General features: G+C 37.8%; 1 protein-coding gene across 3 annotated transcripts; it reads right to left on the bottom strand.

The window, feature by feature from the left end:
* Positions 1–816: 816 nt before the first annotated feature.
* Positions 817–20,863, bottom strand: LOC311277864 (uncharacterized protein). Of its 3 annotated transcripts, none has more exons than XM_084388334.1 (3): positions 12,986–13,091; positions 12,401–12,520; positions 817–2,815 (listed from the first exon to the last, which is right to left on the bottom strand). In XM_084388334.1, exons 2-3 carry the CDS (start codon positions 12,456–12,458, stop codon positions 1,890–1,892), a joined length of 984 nt encoding a protein of 327 aa, XP_084244460.1. In that variant the 5' UTR covers positions 12,459–12,520; positions 12,986–13,091; the 3' UTR covers positions 817–1,889. The 3 variants fall into 3 exon arrangements, with proteins under 3 accessions (XP_084244460.1, XP_084244461.1, XP_084244462.1); XM_084388335.1 differs by lacking the exons at positions 12,401–12,520; positions 12,986–13,091 and adding exons at positions 20,151–20,270; positions 20,730–20,813 and having other exon boundaries at positions 842–2,815; XM_084388336.1 differs by lacking the exons at positions 817–2,815; positions 12,401–12,520; positions 12,986–13,091 and adding exons at positions 16,510–17,618; positions 20,151–20,270; positions 20,730–20,863.

Raw genomic sequence — 20,863 nt, 5'->3', positions numbered from 1 at the left:
ACTATCTTACCTTCATAGTTTAGACAACAAGATAAGATCTGTTTGTATTTATCTCCCCAACTATGTTTCATTCGGGATAAAGAATCAAACTTCAAATATCTGATGAGGAGTTTGCAATACCATCTGGACTCCTTCAACTGTTACGTGTTAGTGATTTTCTTGCTTTTTTAAATCTTGACTTAATTTTAAATTTATATGGTAAGTATTATTAATAAAATTAAAAATGTGAGAGTTATATAAAGTTTTAAATTAAAACATCCAGAACTCCAGTTCTGTCCGAACAGCTCAATGCAAGTTAGATTTATACCAATAAAAATAAAATCACAGTCTGATAAACACAGTAAATTAAATCAGTTAAAGGTATAATATGTAGCTTTTGGCGCTTAATAAACAAAAATTAATGCGCTTTGCGGAAGAGTATTGAAGCCGTAGCTACTTCTCTCCTTTTATGTCTATGGCGAGTCACGCTGGTACTCTGTTTACTCCGCGACTAAAATAGTCCCAATATAAACACTATAGACCTACCGTAGTGATTCAGGATAAGACTAAGGTAATGTTTGGAAGATGAATTCACAATTTACTCGCTATTTATATAAATATTTCTAAATTAAAAAAAAAGTTACATAGTGCACGTTTATGAATCACGATGGATTCAACAAGATCACGTGGTTGAAACGAAAACAAATGGCGCCATCTAGAGGAACATCTGTAATGCTGCCAAACTATTGCCATAACGACATATAGAGAAGCTCATGCAAATTATTCAAGACGGTTGATTATCAAATCAAATCAAATTATCAAGACGACACAAAATCAGCTTAAAAAATGACAAGTTCCATTTCATTACTTTTTATTATGTTCGTCAAAATACAAGGTATAATCGCAGTGTACGAACTTAAATAATATTAACCATCATTTCATCATTAGGTACTAGATAGTAGAGCTGGACGATTCTGGTGACTTTGTGAACATGACTTTGTTCATGAAAAAATGTGCTCATGGCTTAAAGCCACTCTAAGTACAAGTTTTGTTTGTTTATTCTTGTAACAAATTCTACATGCAGTATATAATGGATGACATATAATGGATGTGCATCACCTCTTCACAGCCAGAATAAACAAATGAATTTGCACAGAATATTGATGGAGATAAATAGTTTAACTAAATTTACTACCACACACAATATTTATAAACATAAATAAGCATTTCCATCTAAAACTCGAGCATCGCTCACCATGCCTCTTAGCCTGGCACCCCAGACCTACATCAAGATGTTAGGTCTGGCAACTCACCATTGGCACGGCTCAATCCGAGGGGCGGGATAAACGGTTGTCTCTCAAAATCCCTCTGCACGCAATAGGATAGCGCTACAACCAATCAGAGCAACGAAGAAAGCTAGTTGGTATATTAAACTTTTGCCGTATCCAGTCGGCAAAACTCTGAACACATCTTCCTTTTTTTTTAAATGACTTAAGTGCCGTTCTTTGTTCTTTTCTCAAAGAAAAGCTTAACTCCAAGTCCTCCAGAGTCGCGGGCAAAGCCGATTCGAAAGACCGCTGTTCGCCAGCAGCAGTTTTCAAGTAGCAGGGAACCGCCGCAACTCTGTCGTCATTATGTTAAGCCCGCCCCGCCTACTCTATACACAATGTGATTGACCTGACCTGAGTTTGTTTTTTCCAGCTCGAAAGTCAACGGAGAGTTGCTAGACCACACTGGCTGCAAAATTCATTTTGCTGCCGCTAGGGTACATCTAGATTTCTAGGCTACATGCCTCTATGTAATTTTGACAAATCAGATGATGTTGCTATGTTACAAGAAATTCAATCTTTTGATTTATCAGAATATCACACTATTAACTTGAATGTGACAGATCTGAAAATGAACTTTAGTTATTTAGGAAACTCAAAGCAACGCTTTTTCTTATGAGTCTGTAGCTGAGATATTCGGATGAAACTCTTCCCACATGAAGAGCACTGGTGCGGCTTTTCTCCAGTATGAACTTTCTCATGATCTTTCAGGTGTCCTGACTGAGAGAAACTCTTTTCACAATGTGAGCACTTGTACGGTTTCTCTCCAGTATGAACTCTCTGGTGTGATTTTAAGCCGCTCGATGTAGTGAAGGTCTTTCCACAATAGCACTTGTACGGTTTCTCTCCAGTATGAATTCTCTGGTGTGATTTTAAGTGGGTGGATGTAGTGAAGGTCTTTCCACAGTCAGAGCAAATATAAGGTCTCACACCAGTATGAATAGTCTCATGCTCTTTTAAATGTTGCAGTAGTGTAAAACTCTTTCCACATAAAGAACAAAAGTGAGGCTTCACACCAGCATGAACATTAAGATGATTTTGTAAGCTTGATGAAAAAACAAATGTTTTATCACACTGATCACAGCGGAAAGATCTCACTCCAGAGTGACGGCGCAGATGATCGTTGAGAACACCTTTGCACCTAAAACTCTTTCCACACTGAGTGCATGAGAACGGTTTTTCTCCAGTGTGAATTCTCATGTGTCTATTAAGGGTTGATTTATCTGTTAAACTCTTTCCACACTGAGAGCAAGTGAACGGTTTTTCTCCGGTGTGAGATCTCATGTGTCTGTTAAGGGTTGATTTATCTGTGAAACTCTTTCCACACTGAGAGCATGTGAACAGTTTTTTTCCAGTGTGAATCCTCTTGTGTCTCTGAAGGTGTGTTTTATGTATGTAACTCTTTCCACATTCAGAGCAGGTGAAAGATCCTTTGACGACTGTGTTTCCATCTTCATTCGTGAAATGATGAGGTTTTTGCTGTTTGTCTTCATTCACTTCCACCGGATCTAAAAATCAACATATTAAATTCCCATTAGTCAATAAAAGAAGGACAAAAAGAAATATGGTTCAATCTCAATTTAGCACAAATCCAGTTTACTACTGAGTCGGGTGTACTCACAATAGGCGATCTGAATCATGCGAGAGCACGTTTGACCCCAAATCTGGTTCATTTGACTAGTGTGATAATTTTCGTACCATGTCCAGGCCCGGAAGAGGTGGGCTCAGGCACGGTTCGATTGGGCTGTCTCCGTAATAATCTAATACGTGCAGCACAATCAAGTGAAATCGCTATGGCATAAAAAAGTTTCATCATAAATGACGTAAACGTGCTCCGGCCCAGAACATTAAGTGCAATGTGAGTGCAGACCAGCGGGGGAGTTTGGGACAATCACGCCAGGACACGGTACAAGACAACCATGCCTATTGTGAGTACATTAAACTCAGGATACTGTATTTTAAAGATAATTTTGTAAAATCAAAGTAAGCTTTACAGATATTTATTGGACAATGTTTGTCATGCTTGTTCAATTAACCATTTACAAATTATTGCACATGCACCTGTGGAACAGTCCTTAAAGGGTTAGTTCACCCAAAAATTAAAATTCTGTCAGTAATTACTCACCCTCATGTTGTTCCAACCGCGTAAGACCTTCGTTCATCTTCGGAACACAAATTAAGATATTTTTGATGAAATCTGAGCCATGTTTCACTCCTCCATAGGCTTCCAGTGTGACCGAAACTTGCTGGCCCAGAAAAGTTATTAAAGAGATCGTTAATATAGTCCAAGTGACTCCAGTGGCTCAATCTTAAGTATATCAAGCGACGAGAATACTTTTTGTGCGCAAAAACAAACAAAAATAACGACTTTATTCCACTATTCATTTCCTTCTCTCTGGATGTCTAGTTGGTTTGCGTAGTGTTTTTGCGCAGCGCGTCTGTGTTACACGTCACCACGTAGGCTCACTATTGGCCGACGCCGGTCATGTGTGTGTTGCGTGATGACGTCGGATGACGTGCAACACAGACGCGCAGCGCAAACACACTACGAGGCCCAGAGAGAAGGAAATGAAAAGTGGAATAAAGTCGTTATTTTTGTTTGTTTTTGCGCACAAAAAGTATTCTCGTCGCATGATAAACTTAATGTAGTGCCACTGTAGTTACTTGGACTATTTTAACGATGTTTTAATAACTATTCTGGGCCGGTGAGTTTCGGTCACACTGGAAGCCTATGGAGGAGTCAAAATTCTGTCAGATTTCATCAAAAATATCTTAATTTGTGTTCCGAAGATGAACGAAAGACTTACATGGTTGGAACAACATGAGGGTGAGTAATTACTGACAGAATTTTCATTTTTGGGTGAACTAACCCTTTAAGACAAACCCCCGGTTTCACAGACAAGTGAAAGTCAAGTCACAGTTTAGTCTCAGACTAAAACACATGTTTGAGCTGTTTTAATTGAAAGCACTGACAGATCTTAAAATATTTGTCACTGCCATTGTATTGTCTCAAGATGTACATCAATAATGTTTTTAAGGCACATTTAAGCCCTGTCTGTGAAACCAGGCCAAACAATGTCACAATTAATGTCACAGTTCCAATAACTTAGGACTAGGACTGGGCGATATAACGATAACAATAATTATCGCAATATATTTTCTCAATAAAACGATATCGAGTTTAATAAATGTTCGATATTGTTTATGCGCCAAAAGTGGAACAAAACTCGTTTGAACGGCGCAACACAGATCATTTATCCACTTGGCTCAAAGTTCAAACGGCAGCGCAGCGTGAGCTTACTACAGCAGATGCATTTACTCGCTAAACGGTCTTGGTCATGCAACCACTAAACAGCGCTGTAAGATCCAGTGAGAAGCACTTGAATTCAGCGAAGAACACAAATGTCTCAGTGATTTAAACTAGTTTAAAGCCAGATGAAACGGCGCTGACAAACAGGAGAAACACTGTGTGCAACGATACAGTCAGAAGACTTTTCAGTCTACAAATCTCCATCATTTACCATGTTTACTGTAGTAACACTAACTGCACTATGGTATTGTGGCAGAAATGTGACAGAATAACCAGCCCATGACAGAACGACAGACCCATTAAAAGGAATCTAGCAGCAGTGAGAAAAATTCCAGCATTGGTCACAATGCTTAAAGTGCCGACAGGGCCCTGGTTGATGCAAATGCCAGAGTTGAGACTGGAAGGAAATGGAGGGCCAAGGAGGAGCAAGCCACTCATCCCATGGTCCAAGGCAAGCAGTAAGGAGAGGAAGGACCTTGTTGTTGCAGAGGTCACCAGGATTGAGCAGAAGATCAGAGTGAGGTCTGTAGTACAGGGGCAGGAGGGGCAGTGGACAACTTGGGAGTGTCACTAGCCGAGCAATCAGCTGGGTAGAGTTCTGGAAACTGCCCCAGGCTCGGCTCAGTTTCCTCATTAGGACAACATACGACACCCTCCCGAGCCCTAAAAACCACCACCAATGGCTTGGAACAGAGCAATCCTGTGACCTCTGTGGGACCATCAATGCCTCACTCCAGCATATTCTGTCGGGCTGTAAAACAGCACTGACACAGGGTCAGCTCAGATCAAGTGCTCAGGAAGCTGGCAGAGGTGCTGGAGAAAAGGAGGCAGGAGGAGGCAAACGACCAGAGTCCATCAGAGAGCCGATGCAGGATCCACTTCATCAGGCAGGGGGAACCCGCAATGCATACCAGCAAGAGACAATTCGCCAAGCTTTTAACACCAGGGGCGGTGTGGAAGATGGAAGTAGACCTGGGAAGGCAGCTCCAAGTCCCACAGGAGATATGCAGCACCACCTTAAGACCAGATGTGGTGTTATGGTCTGCAGCTGTGAAGTCAGCAATACTGATCGAGCTGACAGTGCCATGGGAGGAGGGACTGGAAGCTGCCTACGAGAGAAAGAAGATGAAGTATGCAGACCTGGCACACCAGAGAAAGTGGAAGGAGTGTGAGGCTGTACCCCGTGGAAGTGGGAGCCAGAGGCTTTGTGGGCAGATCAATATCACGTTTGCTCAAGGACCTGGGACTAGTGGGAGCCACACTGAGCAGATCCACCAAAGAGCTATCTGAGGAAGCTGATATGTGTTGAGTGTTTTGATTCATGTTTCTATTTCTGTTTTAGTATTTCAGTGTGTTAATTAGTTCAGTCTTCCTCCGTCCCCTGCCTGTTTGTATCCACGTTACTGATTGAGTTAATTCTGTTCAGGTGTGTCTAGTTCATTTACCCTCTCTTGTTTGCTGTGTATTTAAGCCCAGTGTTTAGTGCTGTTCAGTTGTTTGTCGTTGTTACTATTTACTGGTTGTTCTGTTCCTGTTTTTGAATTCCCGACAAACCTGAGAATTTCTGTTAGTTCAATAAAGTATCAATAAAGACTGCTGCAATTAGATCCAGTTTAATCTCTGCTGCAACCAGCCTGTGACAGAACGAACGAAAGACCCATTAAAAGGGATTTGGTAGCAGTGAGAAAAATTCCAGCTCAAAGGATTACAGCATTGCCAGTTCCAATGGTCACAATGCTTCCAGTGAGTATTGTTCCTGAGTCCGTTCCAGTGAGAGAAATTCCCTGAGTCTGTTCCAGTAAGAGATATTCTAGAGCCTAACCCAGAGTCCAGTAAAGGCTCCAGCCCGAGTCCGCTCCAGACTCAGCTCCAGCCTCAGAGCCCAGCCCAGACAGAGCTACGCGGATCATAATGGCCACGACCATCTTGTGTGTGTGGTTGGCAGACACCCACAATATTCCTCCCAAGAAAGTTTTGGGGGGTTGGGGTTACTCATCCACAGCCAAGGAGGCCGTCCAGAGCGGAGGTGAAACCAGGCCTAACAGTTCCAATAACTTAGGACTAGGGCTGTAAAACGATAACGGGCGGTTTCGGGTCCAGCTTTCAAATAATAGACCAGTCCGGTGTAGCAACTTTTTGGACCCATGTAGAAATCTATGATCACCTGTGTGAACATGCCATAGTCCTGCTGCAGGAGGCATGAGGAATGCAGATGTGCAATAACAGAGCAATAAACACCAGTGTCTGTAATGTAAGACACTAAAAACAGCGCTTTTTTAAGTCCTTTCTAATGCCAAACCACATGTAACAAGGGATGTGACCGTGAAGAAACTTTGAGTTGGAGATGGCATCTGAGTTTTGTCCTCTTTTTTCCACCTCTCTTTTAAATTGCTTACAGTGCGTGTCCACTGGTGCAGATCAGAGCGTGCGTTTAAAATGAATTGAAATTAACTGAAAAAGCTCGCTCTACACTAGTGGACACGCACTGTTGAGTATTTTACTTTCAATTTCGAAACAGCGGCAATTTTGGGGCGGCAATTGTTTGGATGGTGGGTTGATTATTAGAGGCTGACCGATTCATTGGTTTTGCCGATTAATCGGCACCGATAGTTGATTGGTGGAACAAATCGGTTATCTGTAAAAATTCATGCCGATAGTTGTGTCCATTGTTGGAGAGGCTGAGAAGGGTGCGCTGTCATCATACAGTACGATAGGGCCTCTAGAGGCAAAATAAAAACTATGACTGATGCCTCGTGGAGTTTGTTTTGACACGTGATTCCATTTGTAACATTAACTAAGTTTAATAAATGCTGTAGAAGTATTTTTTATTGTTAGTTTGTTCATTTCAACATTTACTAATACGTTTTTTAATTGAGTTTTAATTTTAATTTTATCTGTTAACCTTAGTTAACCCTCTGAGGTCGACAAACGCGCCTGCGCGTTTTGCTGGATTTTCTTCACATTGTAGCACTATAAACTTAAATTACTCCGTCATTTATGGTCATACAGAAAAAAGAAATATCAAAAAATTATCTGTGATATTTCTACTTTTGTATGTGTCCACTTACAATCAAAATTGTGTTTTTGTAAAATAAAGAAAATAAACAGGGTGTGCTTTCTGCCTCCCCGTCGCGGTGAACTTTTTTTTCTTGAGCACGTCTATAAACTGAAACCAAACTCAGCGAATACTTGTCACACATTTATGAGCCATATACCTTTATAAACATTTAAGTGTGTACTTTTAAATGATCGGATTCAAACTGAAAACAAATATTCTATGTTTAAGTAATTTGTATAAAACCAACAAGATGTCCAGCTTCTCAAACGCTTCCTAATTATTTTTTAATTTGATCACGCCCACTCGCGCAAAAGAGATTCACATGCAAATCTCCACATGGAACGCGAACGCGCTTATTACCTCAAAAACAAAGCACCAACAAACTTCACAAGTCTCTGCTTTTCGTCGAGTTTGAAAGACGTGCCGTGAGCTTACATTGGCTTTACCTCAGAAGAAGAAGAACGCGATTTGAAGACAAGAAAGATGTAAGGTAAGAAATTCTTAAATATTAGTTTGTTATTGTTGCATAAATTTCACATTGCAGTTGAACTGTTGCTAGATATATGGTGAATATTATAATATTTAGACCCGTGTTTACTGTTACTGTGTTTGTGGATATCTGCTCAAACGTAGATATGTATAATATGGTAACCATAATGTTTCATATTTTGGAGCGAACTCTGGTTTTGAATGTATCATATTTGGAGCGCGATCGCGTTTGAAAGTATCATATTTGGAGCGCGATCGCGTTTGAATGTATCATATTTGGAGCGTGATCGCGTTTGAATGTATCATATTTGGAGCGCGATCGCGTTTGAAATAGGGATGCACCGATCCGATACTCAGTATCGGTATCGGCTCCGATACTGCCATTTTTGGCGGATCGGGTATCGGTCAGACAAGGCCGATCCAAATCCGATATTGTGCGTATACTATTCAGTGTTATTGTTAAGCCCCACAAAAGGCACACAAACATTATAAAGCACCATAAGTTTTCGTGCACAATATTATAAGTGTTCTGAAGCCATTATATAGTATAATGTGAGATATAAATTAATATTTAAGTCGTTAAATTCAAGATCACGTAAACGTTTCCCTCAGCTGCGCTGTCAGTCATTCTTCATTCAAACAGCGCGTCGCGTTCGGTTACAACAGTTAACACAATGAAACTCTCTCCAAGATGATTCAGTGTTACTATTATTATACTTGATCTGTAGATAAAGGTCTATGGTTTCGCATAAAACAACTTTATCTTGCTGGACTTTATTGCTGTACCTTAATCATGTTACTTTCTACCGGGTGTCTGTTAGATCACAACACTAGAGTAAAGTCAGAGCACTATTTGTTCTTCACGCGCACAGTAACTGAAATTTAAAACGGTTAAAAGAAAATGCTGAATAGACTATTGCATAGATAGATACTGTACAATTCACTACGCATCAATATGTATTTTCTTTGTGCTATAAACTTTTCAATGCGGACTCGACGCGCTGCGCGCTGTGACTCGTGTTGCTTCAAGCGCATCATTCTGCGCTCGGGATGCGCATAAGCGCTTTGTGCCGCTCTGTATTGGAGCCTTTCATATCATAATACAGTGACGCAATGAAACAATATCAATAGCAGTTCTTGTTCTGTCCTATCTATTATGTTGCTACCTCATTAAACAGCTGTGCTATACATTTAAAAAAAGTCTCAATTTTATTGTAGGCTATAAAATAATTTATATTTTTGATTTCTGTTGTTGTTTTTCATGAATGTATTTTACAACAATACAAAGAGCAATGTGTAAAGTTTTACCAGATTTAGTGTTACACTTATTGTCTCTAATTTGTTCCCCACTAAACATTTTTTTTCACAAAATGTTAAAATTTTATACAATTATTGTGCACTCGTAATTTTTCTAGACTAAATTTTACTGCTGAATTATCCATTAATTAGTTTATAATAGCATTTATGTCAGATTATGATCATATATTTTTTGTTGTTGTTTTTCTTTTTTCAGTTCTTATCAGTTCAACACAGAGTTATAGAAATTCTACTTGATTAAAAAAAAACTGCGCTGGTATCGGTACGGATCGGTATCGGCCGATACTCCGAATTTTTGGTATCGGATCGGATCGGTTCTGAAAAAATGGTATCGTTGCATCCCTAGTTTGAAACGCACTGTGCATAGCCTACTGCTTACAAGGCACAACAAACCTGGTGTTCATTATATTATATATTGTTGGAAACATTTGTGTGTGTGTGTGTATGTGTATGTGTATGTGTATGTGTATGTGTGTGTGTATGTGTGTGTGTATTCTGTGAATTTTAAAAAGCAATTTTAACCAGAAAAATCTAAAATTTATTCCCAATACATTTTAGAACTATATTCCCTATTTCTCTTGCTATCAGTATGTTCACTTTTTTTTTTTTTTTCAGGGACATGAACATGGTAAAGTGAAAATCAAACACCTTGGAAATGAAAGGTATGTACAATGTTTTTAGGAATGGCAGAAAGGTCTCTGTCTTTGGATCATTGTTTTCAATAAGTGCTTTTTTGTCATTTGTTGTGTATATTTGGATTATGATGTCATTATCTCAAAACTACAAACTTTTACATACATGCTGCTGATATATTATTGTAGCAGAGTTTGTGCTGAATACAGTGTAATCAGACTTTAGCCATGAAAATGTCACAAGTAACAGAAATAAGCACAAATGTCAGAGCATGTCAGAAGAACACCTCCAGGCCCAGAAAACAGCTCAGACCCCAGAGGGTAAATGCACTATGAACGAACATGAATGATCAAGGTACAATTGAATTGCTCAAATATTAATACATGCTGTAAAAATGTATGTTGCATAAAAGCATAGTTCATGTAAGCTACCCAGCTAGCAAAAAGTCGTCTATTAGACCGCTGAATAGACGTAAATCTTCAACGTCTAATTACGACTTTTCAACATTGAAAACAGGTCGATTTTCAACGTCTTGATGGAATATGTAAAACTCTTTAAATTTATTTTAGATAATAATGAACATGGTTTGGTAGTTTGTTTTTCTCCGTTATTTTAGCATGTATAACAGACTTATCCTGTCTTAGATTATCAGTTGAAAACACGTGGTATCTCAGATGATCAGTTGAAAACACGTAGTCAAACAGTCCAGCCGAAACTACTTAGTTGAAATCACGTCGAAAACCAGTCCAAGGCGGACCGACTTCTTTTCAACTATATTTCAACGTTGAAAGACGGTAATTGTTTACTGGGTAGCAATACATTCTTGTGAACAAGTGGTACTTGCATGTTTCTAGGTTATAGCTAAAGAAACACACATTTGACCTGTAATATTTTAGTGTTTAAATTATTTTCTCTAGAATTTGTTCAGTAGAACTTTTCATTTTAATATATTCATATTTATTTCATTTAGCACATTTTCATGGTTCAGAACTGTTTTTTTTATTTTTGTAATAGAGTTCAGCACTGTTTTACTTTGAGTGTTATGTTTGTTTTTTATCCAGTATCCATTTTAAAAACTATCGCTTGATTAATTGGTTGTCGCCAAGTACGGCCCAATCTAGTTATCGGTATCAGTAAAATCCACTACTAAAAAAAGCAGTTTTAAGTGGGAGGATGTTACTTTTTTTTTGCATGTAGTTTTAGATGTATTGTTAAATGTCTGTTTTCATCTTAATGTTCCTCATAAGTCATTAAAGGGTCATGAAACCCCAAATCACATTTTTTGAGATGTGAACATATGTGTACAGGTTGCACATCACTGAAAACACTAAAAGCACTCATAAATGTTATCAATAAGTGGAAATTGGTTATTTTTGCGTTTTTCCGAGCAATTTCGTTTTTCCAGGTTAAAGGGAAAGTCGAGGCAACATCACTGAGTGAGGTAGAAACGTGCCTTCGGTGTGTGTGATTGGCTGAATGTGAGGTAGAAGCATTCCTTCGGTGTGTGTGATTGGCTGAATGTGAGGTAGAAGCGTTCCTTCGGTGTGTGTGATTGGCTGAATGTGAGGTAGAAGTGTTCCTTCGGTGTGTGTGATTGGCTGAATGTGAGGTAGAAGCGTTCCTTCGGTGTGTGTGATTGGCTGAATGTGAGGTAGAAGTGTTCCTTCGGTGTGTGTGATTGGCTGAATGTGAGGTAGAAGCGTTCCTTTGGTGTGTGTGATTGGCTGAATGCGAGGTAGAAGCATTCCTTCGGTGTGTGTGATTGGCTGAATGTGAGGTAGAAGCGTTCCTTTGGTGTGTGTGATTGGCTGCCGGCACGATTCTACATTAGCTGGCAATCGAGCGACTCTCATTTATTCATGAGAAAGATCTTGTTCAATCCTATCACTGCGCTGTGTTACGCATGAGATCGCATTACAGCGGATAATTTAAACAACAGATGTGCGCGCATGAGAGCGGTTTCTGTCCTGAACGCCGCGATGAGTTCAACAACGCTCGCAACGTGGATCACATCGTTCATAAACGGACTGGAGCAAGCGCGAGTTTTCAAGTTTTTATGGACATATTTAATACTCTAGTGCTCTAATCATGAACCAGCACCGTGTATGCACACATATTTAATCACATCTTCTTCAAATTAAATGTAAAAATAAGGACACTGAAATAGCCATACGTCTGATCATGAACGCAATGACAGGAGGATTTATTCTGATAGACAGAAGACAATGATGTAGACCGATAATTCAAAGTCATGACACTTTAAAGAGAATGAAGAAAAACACCAACCTATTTGTTCCTCTGTATCTTCATATTTTATTCTGCAGGGTTCTTCCTTAATCTCCATCTTTACAATAGTATGTCAGTAGTTTCTCCTGGAGTAATTCCTCCTGCTTACTTCTTCTTCTCCTGTGGGAAGATGGGAATATTCCCCAGCATTTAAACTCTCATGAACGGCTGTGGGAGCTTCACTGACTGAAGGAGTGAATTGTGGTCGTTATTGCAGATGATCATCACACTAACAATCGCTCTCAATTATTCAGCTTTAAGTGTTTTGATCAAACAACCATTTAGAAACAATTCAACTCCTCTGGCTGATTTTTATGTTGCTCTTACATAAGACATGATTTACATGCATTAAAACTGTTTACCAGGTTTAATTGCATAAATGAAAACACAAATCAAAAGATGGAAACTCAATCTTCACAAATTGTAATGTGAAAAACCAGTCAGTAAGGAGTTTACGTTTGACGAGCGTAATGAACAACATCAGTCGGTTCATTCCGATTCATTTCGGAGTGATTCACTAAATGAACTGCCTCGTTTTTCCGTTTAGATTTAGATTTCTCCTAATGATCAAATGAATGTACTCACAGTATGAAAAACAGCAGATTTAGAGCAGAATGAACGGCTGTGTTCTCATATTTATGTCCCCTTCCCTCACTCAATTCTCTTCTTCTCCTAGACTCGGATGTGTGTCACTGCGGTTGCTCAAGCGCCTCTACTGGCGGAAATCGTATTAAACTATCTAACCTGTATAGATTAAAATAGGTAGGCTACGGGACAACCATGATAAGATCTGTTATCTTATTTGAGATTATACAAACACGATTTATCTCCCCATATAGGTTTAATTTAGGATAAAAATTCAAACTTCAAATATATGGAGTTTGCAATTGTATCTGGACTCCTTCAACTGGACTCCTTGTGTTATGTTGTTGATTTTAATATACATTTCGACTTAATTTTAAAGTTTCATTTTAAATGTAAAATTCAAGTTAAATGGTACAAGTATTATTAATAAAACATGTGAGAGTTATTAAAGAGATGTTAAGATTTACCTTAAAAACTCCAACTCTAGTTCTGTCTGAGCAGCTCAATGCAAGTTGCATGATTAATTAATGCCCTCACAATCTGATGAACACAGCGAATTAAATCAGTTAACTTGTTTCATGAATCACCATGGATTCGACTAGAACAGAAAATATGCTCAAACCAAGTTAATTTTCATAAATTTTTTGGACTAAATTGTTAGTCAAAATATAGCATATAACCATATAATGTAAGAGCCTAAATGACCGTGTAAACCTTATTTCATAACTAGCACTAGCAGCTGGAAGTATTTCACTGCTGAATTATCACAGACACAGAACACATTCAAGCAATTTCATCTTCTCTCAGTGATGTGTTTGTCAAGTTCATATTATGAGTGAAATTGCCTCTTCAAATATTCATAGCAAATCATCTGGTGCCATTTTTAGCCAAAAGAATAATTGTTTACTACTACTGGTTCATTAGCAATGCTGAATACAATGTTAAATCTCTTGAGCTATTGTAAGCTAAATTAAATCTATTCATTATAGCTAAATAAATCACAAGTTTTTGGTTATTTTTATTTCTCACATTTTCACAATGTGCAGAGAGTGATTTCAATCCAATAAAGTCTTCAATATGTTCTCAATGCATCACCTGTAAACAGCGAGACTAAAACTAGTTGTTTGTGATATGATATGAACGATATTTGATAGACTATTGTTGCAATTGTTTTACAAATGCCTCCTATATGTACAATGAAAATTATTAAACTCCACAAAGAAACAAAACACATCCCTTCATAAATCATAGTGTTCCCTTTCGAGACGTCTCGCTTATTGCGTAAGCAGCTTATGCTATAGGAAAACTCCTTTTCTCAAGAATATTGAAGCCAAATTTTTAAAACGCAGTGCAGCTGCACAGCAGACACATAGCAGAGCGTCTAGCAATTGTATTATATTGTATATATATATATATATATATATATATATATATATATATATATATATATATATATATATATATACAATATAATATATATTGTGTGTGTGTGTGTAAATATGCTTTACACACACACACATTAATTTCTTATTCAAACAAAATCCTGTCATCCAGCCATCTCTAGCTTCCTCTTTCATCCTCATCACCAAAAATATGCTTTAGGTGGACAGATCAATACAGTAGAAAGAACATAAATTTTTTTTTTAGGATGTTGGAAAATAACTGTCTTTTCTGTTAACCAAACGCTTTTTAATCTATAGTATTGCTTTAATGCAAATGAACAAGCGCGCCGTTATTTGCTGCGTAGTGACGTGCATGTTCAAAGAAGCCAGATATGCGCAGATTCTGCGCAATACGCTGTATTTGATATATCATACGCTAAATTCGCGCAGATTTGGCTTACACGGACTTCTCCAGCAAAGTGACTAAACATAATAACACGCCAAATTGGCTAGTGATTTGACAGCGTTACCCGCCACAGTTGATTTTTACCCGCATTTGGCGGGTGTTAAAGGCAGGGTAGGCAGGTTTTTTCTAAAAAACTTTTTCCCAAATTTGTTTAATCTGTCTTTATGTACCAATACATAATTAAAATGTAAGTACTCTGAAAAAGAGAGTATAAAAATCGAGTGTCTGTAGTCCTCTCAGGGCTGCAATAAACACAGCTACTTTCTCCATTCACTCCCACCCCCTCCCTTCTGGGCTCCTTCCAAAGCCACGCCCCCAAAACACATGAACGCGCGATGCCAACCGCTCAGCTGAAGGACGCGTTTGCCTTGTTTGCCTTCGCTGACTGTATATGCAGGTACTGGGAATTTTGACTGCTCTTTCTCTGCCATAATTGTGATCCTTCCTAGCTTCCGTGCCTCTTCCCCACCTCGAGTCAAACGGGTGCGCGCATGTGGGCAGCTCCTGTAGCGGCAGGGGTGGTAGCCATGGTAGCGAGGGAGAGTGACAGTCGCCCAGCCAATCATTTCATTCATTCCGAATGGAAATAAGCAGCTGTGTTTATTGCAGTCCTGAGAGGACTACAGATACTCGATTTTTATACTCTCCTTTTCAGAGTACTTACATTTTAATTATGTATTGGTATATAAAGACAGTTTAAACAAATTTGGGAAAAAGTTTTTTAGAAAAAACCTGCCTACCCTGCCTTTAACTTCAAACCCTGATCATGATGCATTTAAAAGGAAATGGCCAGACGACCTTTTTAAAAGTTCACATTGTTGCTGCAGATGAAATATAAGACGAATAACATTAAATACAAAAATTTTAACAGCTGAAATGTTGATTATTAGTCACTCAAATCCTTTTATCCAATCTTCTCTACTTAACCGTCAATCGCGCACATCCGCCATGTTTTGTAGCTTTTTGAACACTTTTTACTCGTGTTTGTAGTTCTGAACCGAATCCTCCTCAAGCCCAATGGGTTGTGGGCAATATTAGAAATTATAGTGAGATCAGATCCACACTTCGAAAATCTATAGGAAATAGTAGACATAGAAGTAGTAAGAAATAGTAGAATCTATAGGAAACAAAGACAGGACTTCTGGCATACTCTTTTCAACATAGCCTACTACTTTGGGACACATTTTAATCTCACATACTATTAAGGATGGATAGTATGGACATTGGACATTCTGTTTCTTGATTTTCACCCATAATCTCGGTTTATCACAGTTAATTTACCTGAAGTGGTTTGCTCTGATGATCGGTTCTGTGACGCGCACCGATAGAGAAGCAAGTCTATTGGCTGCAATTTAAGTCGATTACACAACCAACGATAGAATACTGAGCTGCTTTTTTAAAATTATTATATAGGCCTATATATATTTTGCCCTATGTTTATTAACCAATTTGTAATATTAACCAAAAAATAATTAACCAATTTGAACTGGAATGGCGTCCCCCCTTGAACTTTAAGCATCTCTAGAACTAGACATGTTCTCCCTAATTTTCATTTTTGGGGAACTATTCCTTAAATGTAAATGCAAATATGCACCTTGAATTTGTAACACTGATGCATTAAACATATAAAAGATCCACTCATGCACAGGCCTTTTGGCTGCTGCTGCTGCAAAAAAGAAAAAACAGAAAGAAAACACTCTGCTTGTATGACAAATTTATTTAGGAATAGAGGGAAACAGAATAATTTTTATCCATATATACTTGTCCTGACTGAGAAATCACTAAAATCAAATTTCATACTTGTCCATATTGTGTAGATACCCTGATAAAATTAAACTATTCACCTGAAACGAAAGCGATTATCAGAGCATAAACTTTACTCACTTAGACACCTTCGGGCAACGCTTTTTCTCATGTCTCAGTAGATTATCTAATCGGGTGAAACTCTTCAAACACGAAGAGCACTCATAAGGTTTCTCTCCAGTATGAATTCTCTCATGATCTTTCAGGGTTTCTGACTGAGAGAAACTCTTTCCACAGTGTGAACACATGTACGGTTTTGCTCCAGTATGAGTTCTCTGGTGTTGTTTTAACGCACCTGATGTAATGAAGGCCTTTCCACAGTCAGAGCACACATAAGGTCTCACACCAGTATGAATACTCTCATGCACTTTTAAAGTCTGCAGTCGCGTAAAACTCTTTCCACAAAAAGAACAAACGTGAGACTTCACACCAGTGTGAACTTTAAGGTGGTTTTTTAAGCTAGATAAATAAACAAATGTTTTATCACACTGATCACAGCTGAATGGCTTCACTCCAGAGTGAGAGAGCATATGCTCTTTGAGAGAGGTTTTGTACCTGAAACTCTTTCCACACTGAAAGCATGTGCACGGTTTTTCTCCAGTGTGAACTCTCATGTGTGTGTTAAGGTGTCCTTTATGAATGAAACTCTTTCCACACTCAGAGCATGTGCATGGTTTTTCTCCAGTGTGAACTCTCATGTGTATCTTAAATGGTCCTTTATGAATGAAACTCTTTCCACACTGAGTGCATGTGAACAGATTTTCTCCAGTGTGAGATTTCATGTGTTTATTAAGGTCTGATTTGTGCATGTAAAACAGCCCACATGCAGAGCAGGTGAAAAATCCAGTGACTCCAGATTTTCCAGCTTGTTTTTGTGTGAAATTTTCTTCAGTCTTTGAAACGACTGCATTTCCATCTTCATTTGTGAAATCATGAGGTTTTTGAAATTGTTGCTGTTTGTCTTCATTCACTTCCATCGGGTCTAAAATCAACATTAAATTCCCATAATTCAATTAAAAAAGGACAAATGAGAAAAATGAATAAAGTTCATTCTTAATTTAGCAGTCTACTAGTATCTAGTTTTAGATGTATTGTTATATACTCCTGAGAACCAGAACTTTGTGTGTGAATTTAGTTTGTTTTTTTATTTTGTCATTAGATTATTTGGAGCATAAGAAACAAATGGAGATTTTTTCATATTCATATTTTGTCTGTAGAGGACACCAGGACTCAGTTATTAAGAAAATAAAATGACATAAGACATATATAGGCATTCCTTTTTCATTTACCAATACATTTTTATAACAGAGTATGATTTGATAAACTATTTTACTTTATGCAATATGTGTAAAATCACCATAAACGGGTAGTCCCATTCTATACAATTGATTTAATTTGCATATTAATGTGTTCTTGTGGCAATATGTAATGAAAAAAAACAAGTGTTATAATGGGAGTAATAACTTGGCAACATTTTCATGAGAATATCTCATATTTCATAGAAATATTGATATACAATTGAATTTCTTTCCCTATTCAGTTGTTGTGTCTCCCTAAAATGCCTGATAAACATGCTGTAAGTCCTGGGGCCAGATGTATAAACGCTGCAATTATCAACGCACATATCATGATTTATAAAAAATAAACTAGGCGTGAATATGTGCGGACACACTAAATATTTATAAATATATGTATTAATTATTAAATTCAATATTTATTCATTATTAATTTAAATAGAAATATTTGTAGTGGATGCGCTGCTTTTGAACACTTTTCCAGTAGCACGCTGTTTTAATGTTTTAACCAGCGAGGATTTGCTTGGCGCTTGACAATTCCGCTTTAAATTGTGTTATTGATAGCAGAATTCATGATCTGAGAAAGTATTTTCACACGAGTAATGAACGTTGATGATGCGCACCTGACTTCATTTAAGCAAGTTGGTGTCGTGCACAGATAGACAGGAGCCTAATGATAACCATTTGAGTGAAAACAATATTGTAAGGCCCATCTGTTTGCAGTAAACATATATAACCTAATCATCCTATGTTTACCTCATACACAAAACTGCATAAGTTAAGATTTGTTTAAAGCAATTAAAAAATACTATTTGGCCAGTGGAAAAGATTGAGAATAACTCTTCTCTGAAAACTTTCTCTGAAATGTATTTTATACAATTTTGCTTTATTTATTGCAAAACAAGACAGCGATACTGAATAAATTTTAGTTTTGTAATGTGACGGCACATAGTCCATATCTCATATTTTACTGTCTTGTATCATTAAACATGTTATCACATGGATGGGAATATGCTTGGAAATGAAATGCAGATGATGTTATGCATTGTAAAACGAGGCGTTGTAAGATTCATATATGGTTATTTCTGGGAGGAGACGCATGTACGCACAACCTTCAGCTGACTGGGTTTTATACTGATAATTTTGTACAGGTTCTGGCGTACTCATGGTTTTATAAATATGAAAACTTTTGTGCAAACGCATTAGGATGAAATCTATGGTGTCTCTACAGAGGACGTGTATGAAATCGATGACCTGTTTCCTAACAGAGTCATATTCAGATTTGAAACCTGTAACGTTTTCCTGAGATGTTAATTTACGAAAAACAATTTGAAAATTACACTGATTTAAATTATAAATACAACATATCACATTTCCATAAGAGTGCTAAATTTGATCATTCAGTCAATGTCAGTTGATTTTAACGCCAAAGAGGAGTTGTAAAGGTGAAACCTAAACATTTGGTATCTATGCGCGTTTCCATTACAGATTTGCGCAAAACTAAATGTCAACAAAAAAATATTTCGAAATGACGGCATTTCCACTAACCGATGTTATGCGACTAAAACTTCATTTTTTCCTCTCGCGATAAGTAAAATCATTCCAAAAACCATTGCAACGGACGTTGGTAAATTTATGTACTAATCCCAGCCACTGCACTAGCCATTATTATTAATTGAAGGAGATGTACCGGTATATGTGTTTTCAAAGCATTAATGGTAAGGAACGACCCTTATTATACTGGTAAAAACATATGAGGTGTTTCAGGGTGTTTCTCCCTCATATCTGCTTCGAGGTCTTGATTGTGGCATTTATTCTTTTGGCTTTTTATGATTTTAATAAAGAACTCTGTCTCGTATTCTGTCCAAACACACCGCATCATCTGCGTCAGGTGACCTGCAAATGCGCAAAAGCTGTTTCCATTGCAGTTTTGCGGAATCTTTCTTTTTCGAAATGCCTGAAAAACCTCCTCATGCGAGCGTAAAAACTTTTTTGCGATAAATGCGAGTTTTCGCGAAATTGACGTGTTTCCATTGGGCGTATTTTCAATTCGCAATTTGAAGGGTAATGGAAACACAGCTTCTGAAAAGCCCTGAATCATGTGCTCTTTACAGGAAAATCAGACTTAAAAGTCTAAATCTGGGTCTCAGGAGGAAAAGTGAGTTTTCATCTTAATGTTTCTCATCAGTCATTAAAGAGAATGAAAGGAAAACACCAACCTATTTGTTCCTCTGTATCTTCATCTTTTATTCTGCAGGGTTCTTCCTTAATCTCCATCTTTACAATAGTATGTCAGTAGTTTCTCCTGGAGTAATTCCTCCTGCCTGCTTCTTCTTCTCCTGTGGGAAGATGGGAATATTCCCAGCATTTAAACTCTCATGAACGGCTGTGGGAGCTTCACTGACTGAAGTTGTGAATTGAGGTCGTTGTTGCTCATTTAGCAGATGATCATCACACTTACAATCACTCTCAGTTAACCAGCTTTAAGTGTTTTGCTCAAACAACTGTTTAGAAACAATTCAATTCCTCTAGCTGATTTTATGTTGCTCTAACATTAGTGATTTACATGCATTTTAACAGGTTTCATTAAATAAAATGAAAAACACAACTCAATCTTGACAAATTGTAAAGTGGAAAAAAAAAGTCAGTAACGAGTTTACATTTGACGAGAGTAATTTAATGAACAACATCAGTCGGTTCATTTCGATTCATTTCTGAGTGATTCTCTAAATTAACTGAGTCGTTTTTCCGTTTGGATTTAGATTTCTCCTAATAAATTATCAAATGAATGTACTCACAGTCTGACAACAGCAGATTTAGAGCAGAATGAACGGCTGTGTTCCACTTCTCATGTTTATGTCCCCTTCCCTCGCTCACTTCTCTTCTTCTTCTAGACTCGGAAGTGTGTCATTGCTTCGGCTGCTCGAGCACC

Source organism: Rutilus rutilus (assembly GCF_951802725.1).
Source record: "Rutilus rutilus genome assembly, chromosome: 18".
NCBI classification, from domain to species: domain Eukaryota; kingdom Metazoa; phylum Chordata; class Actinopteri; order Cypriniformes; family Leuciscidae; genus Rutilus; species Rutilus rutilus.
This window is presented reverse-complemented; position numbering and strand designations above follow the sequence as displayed.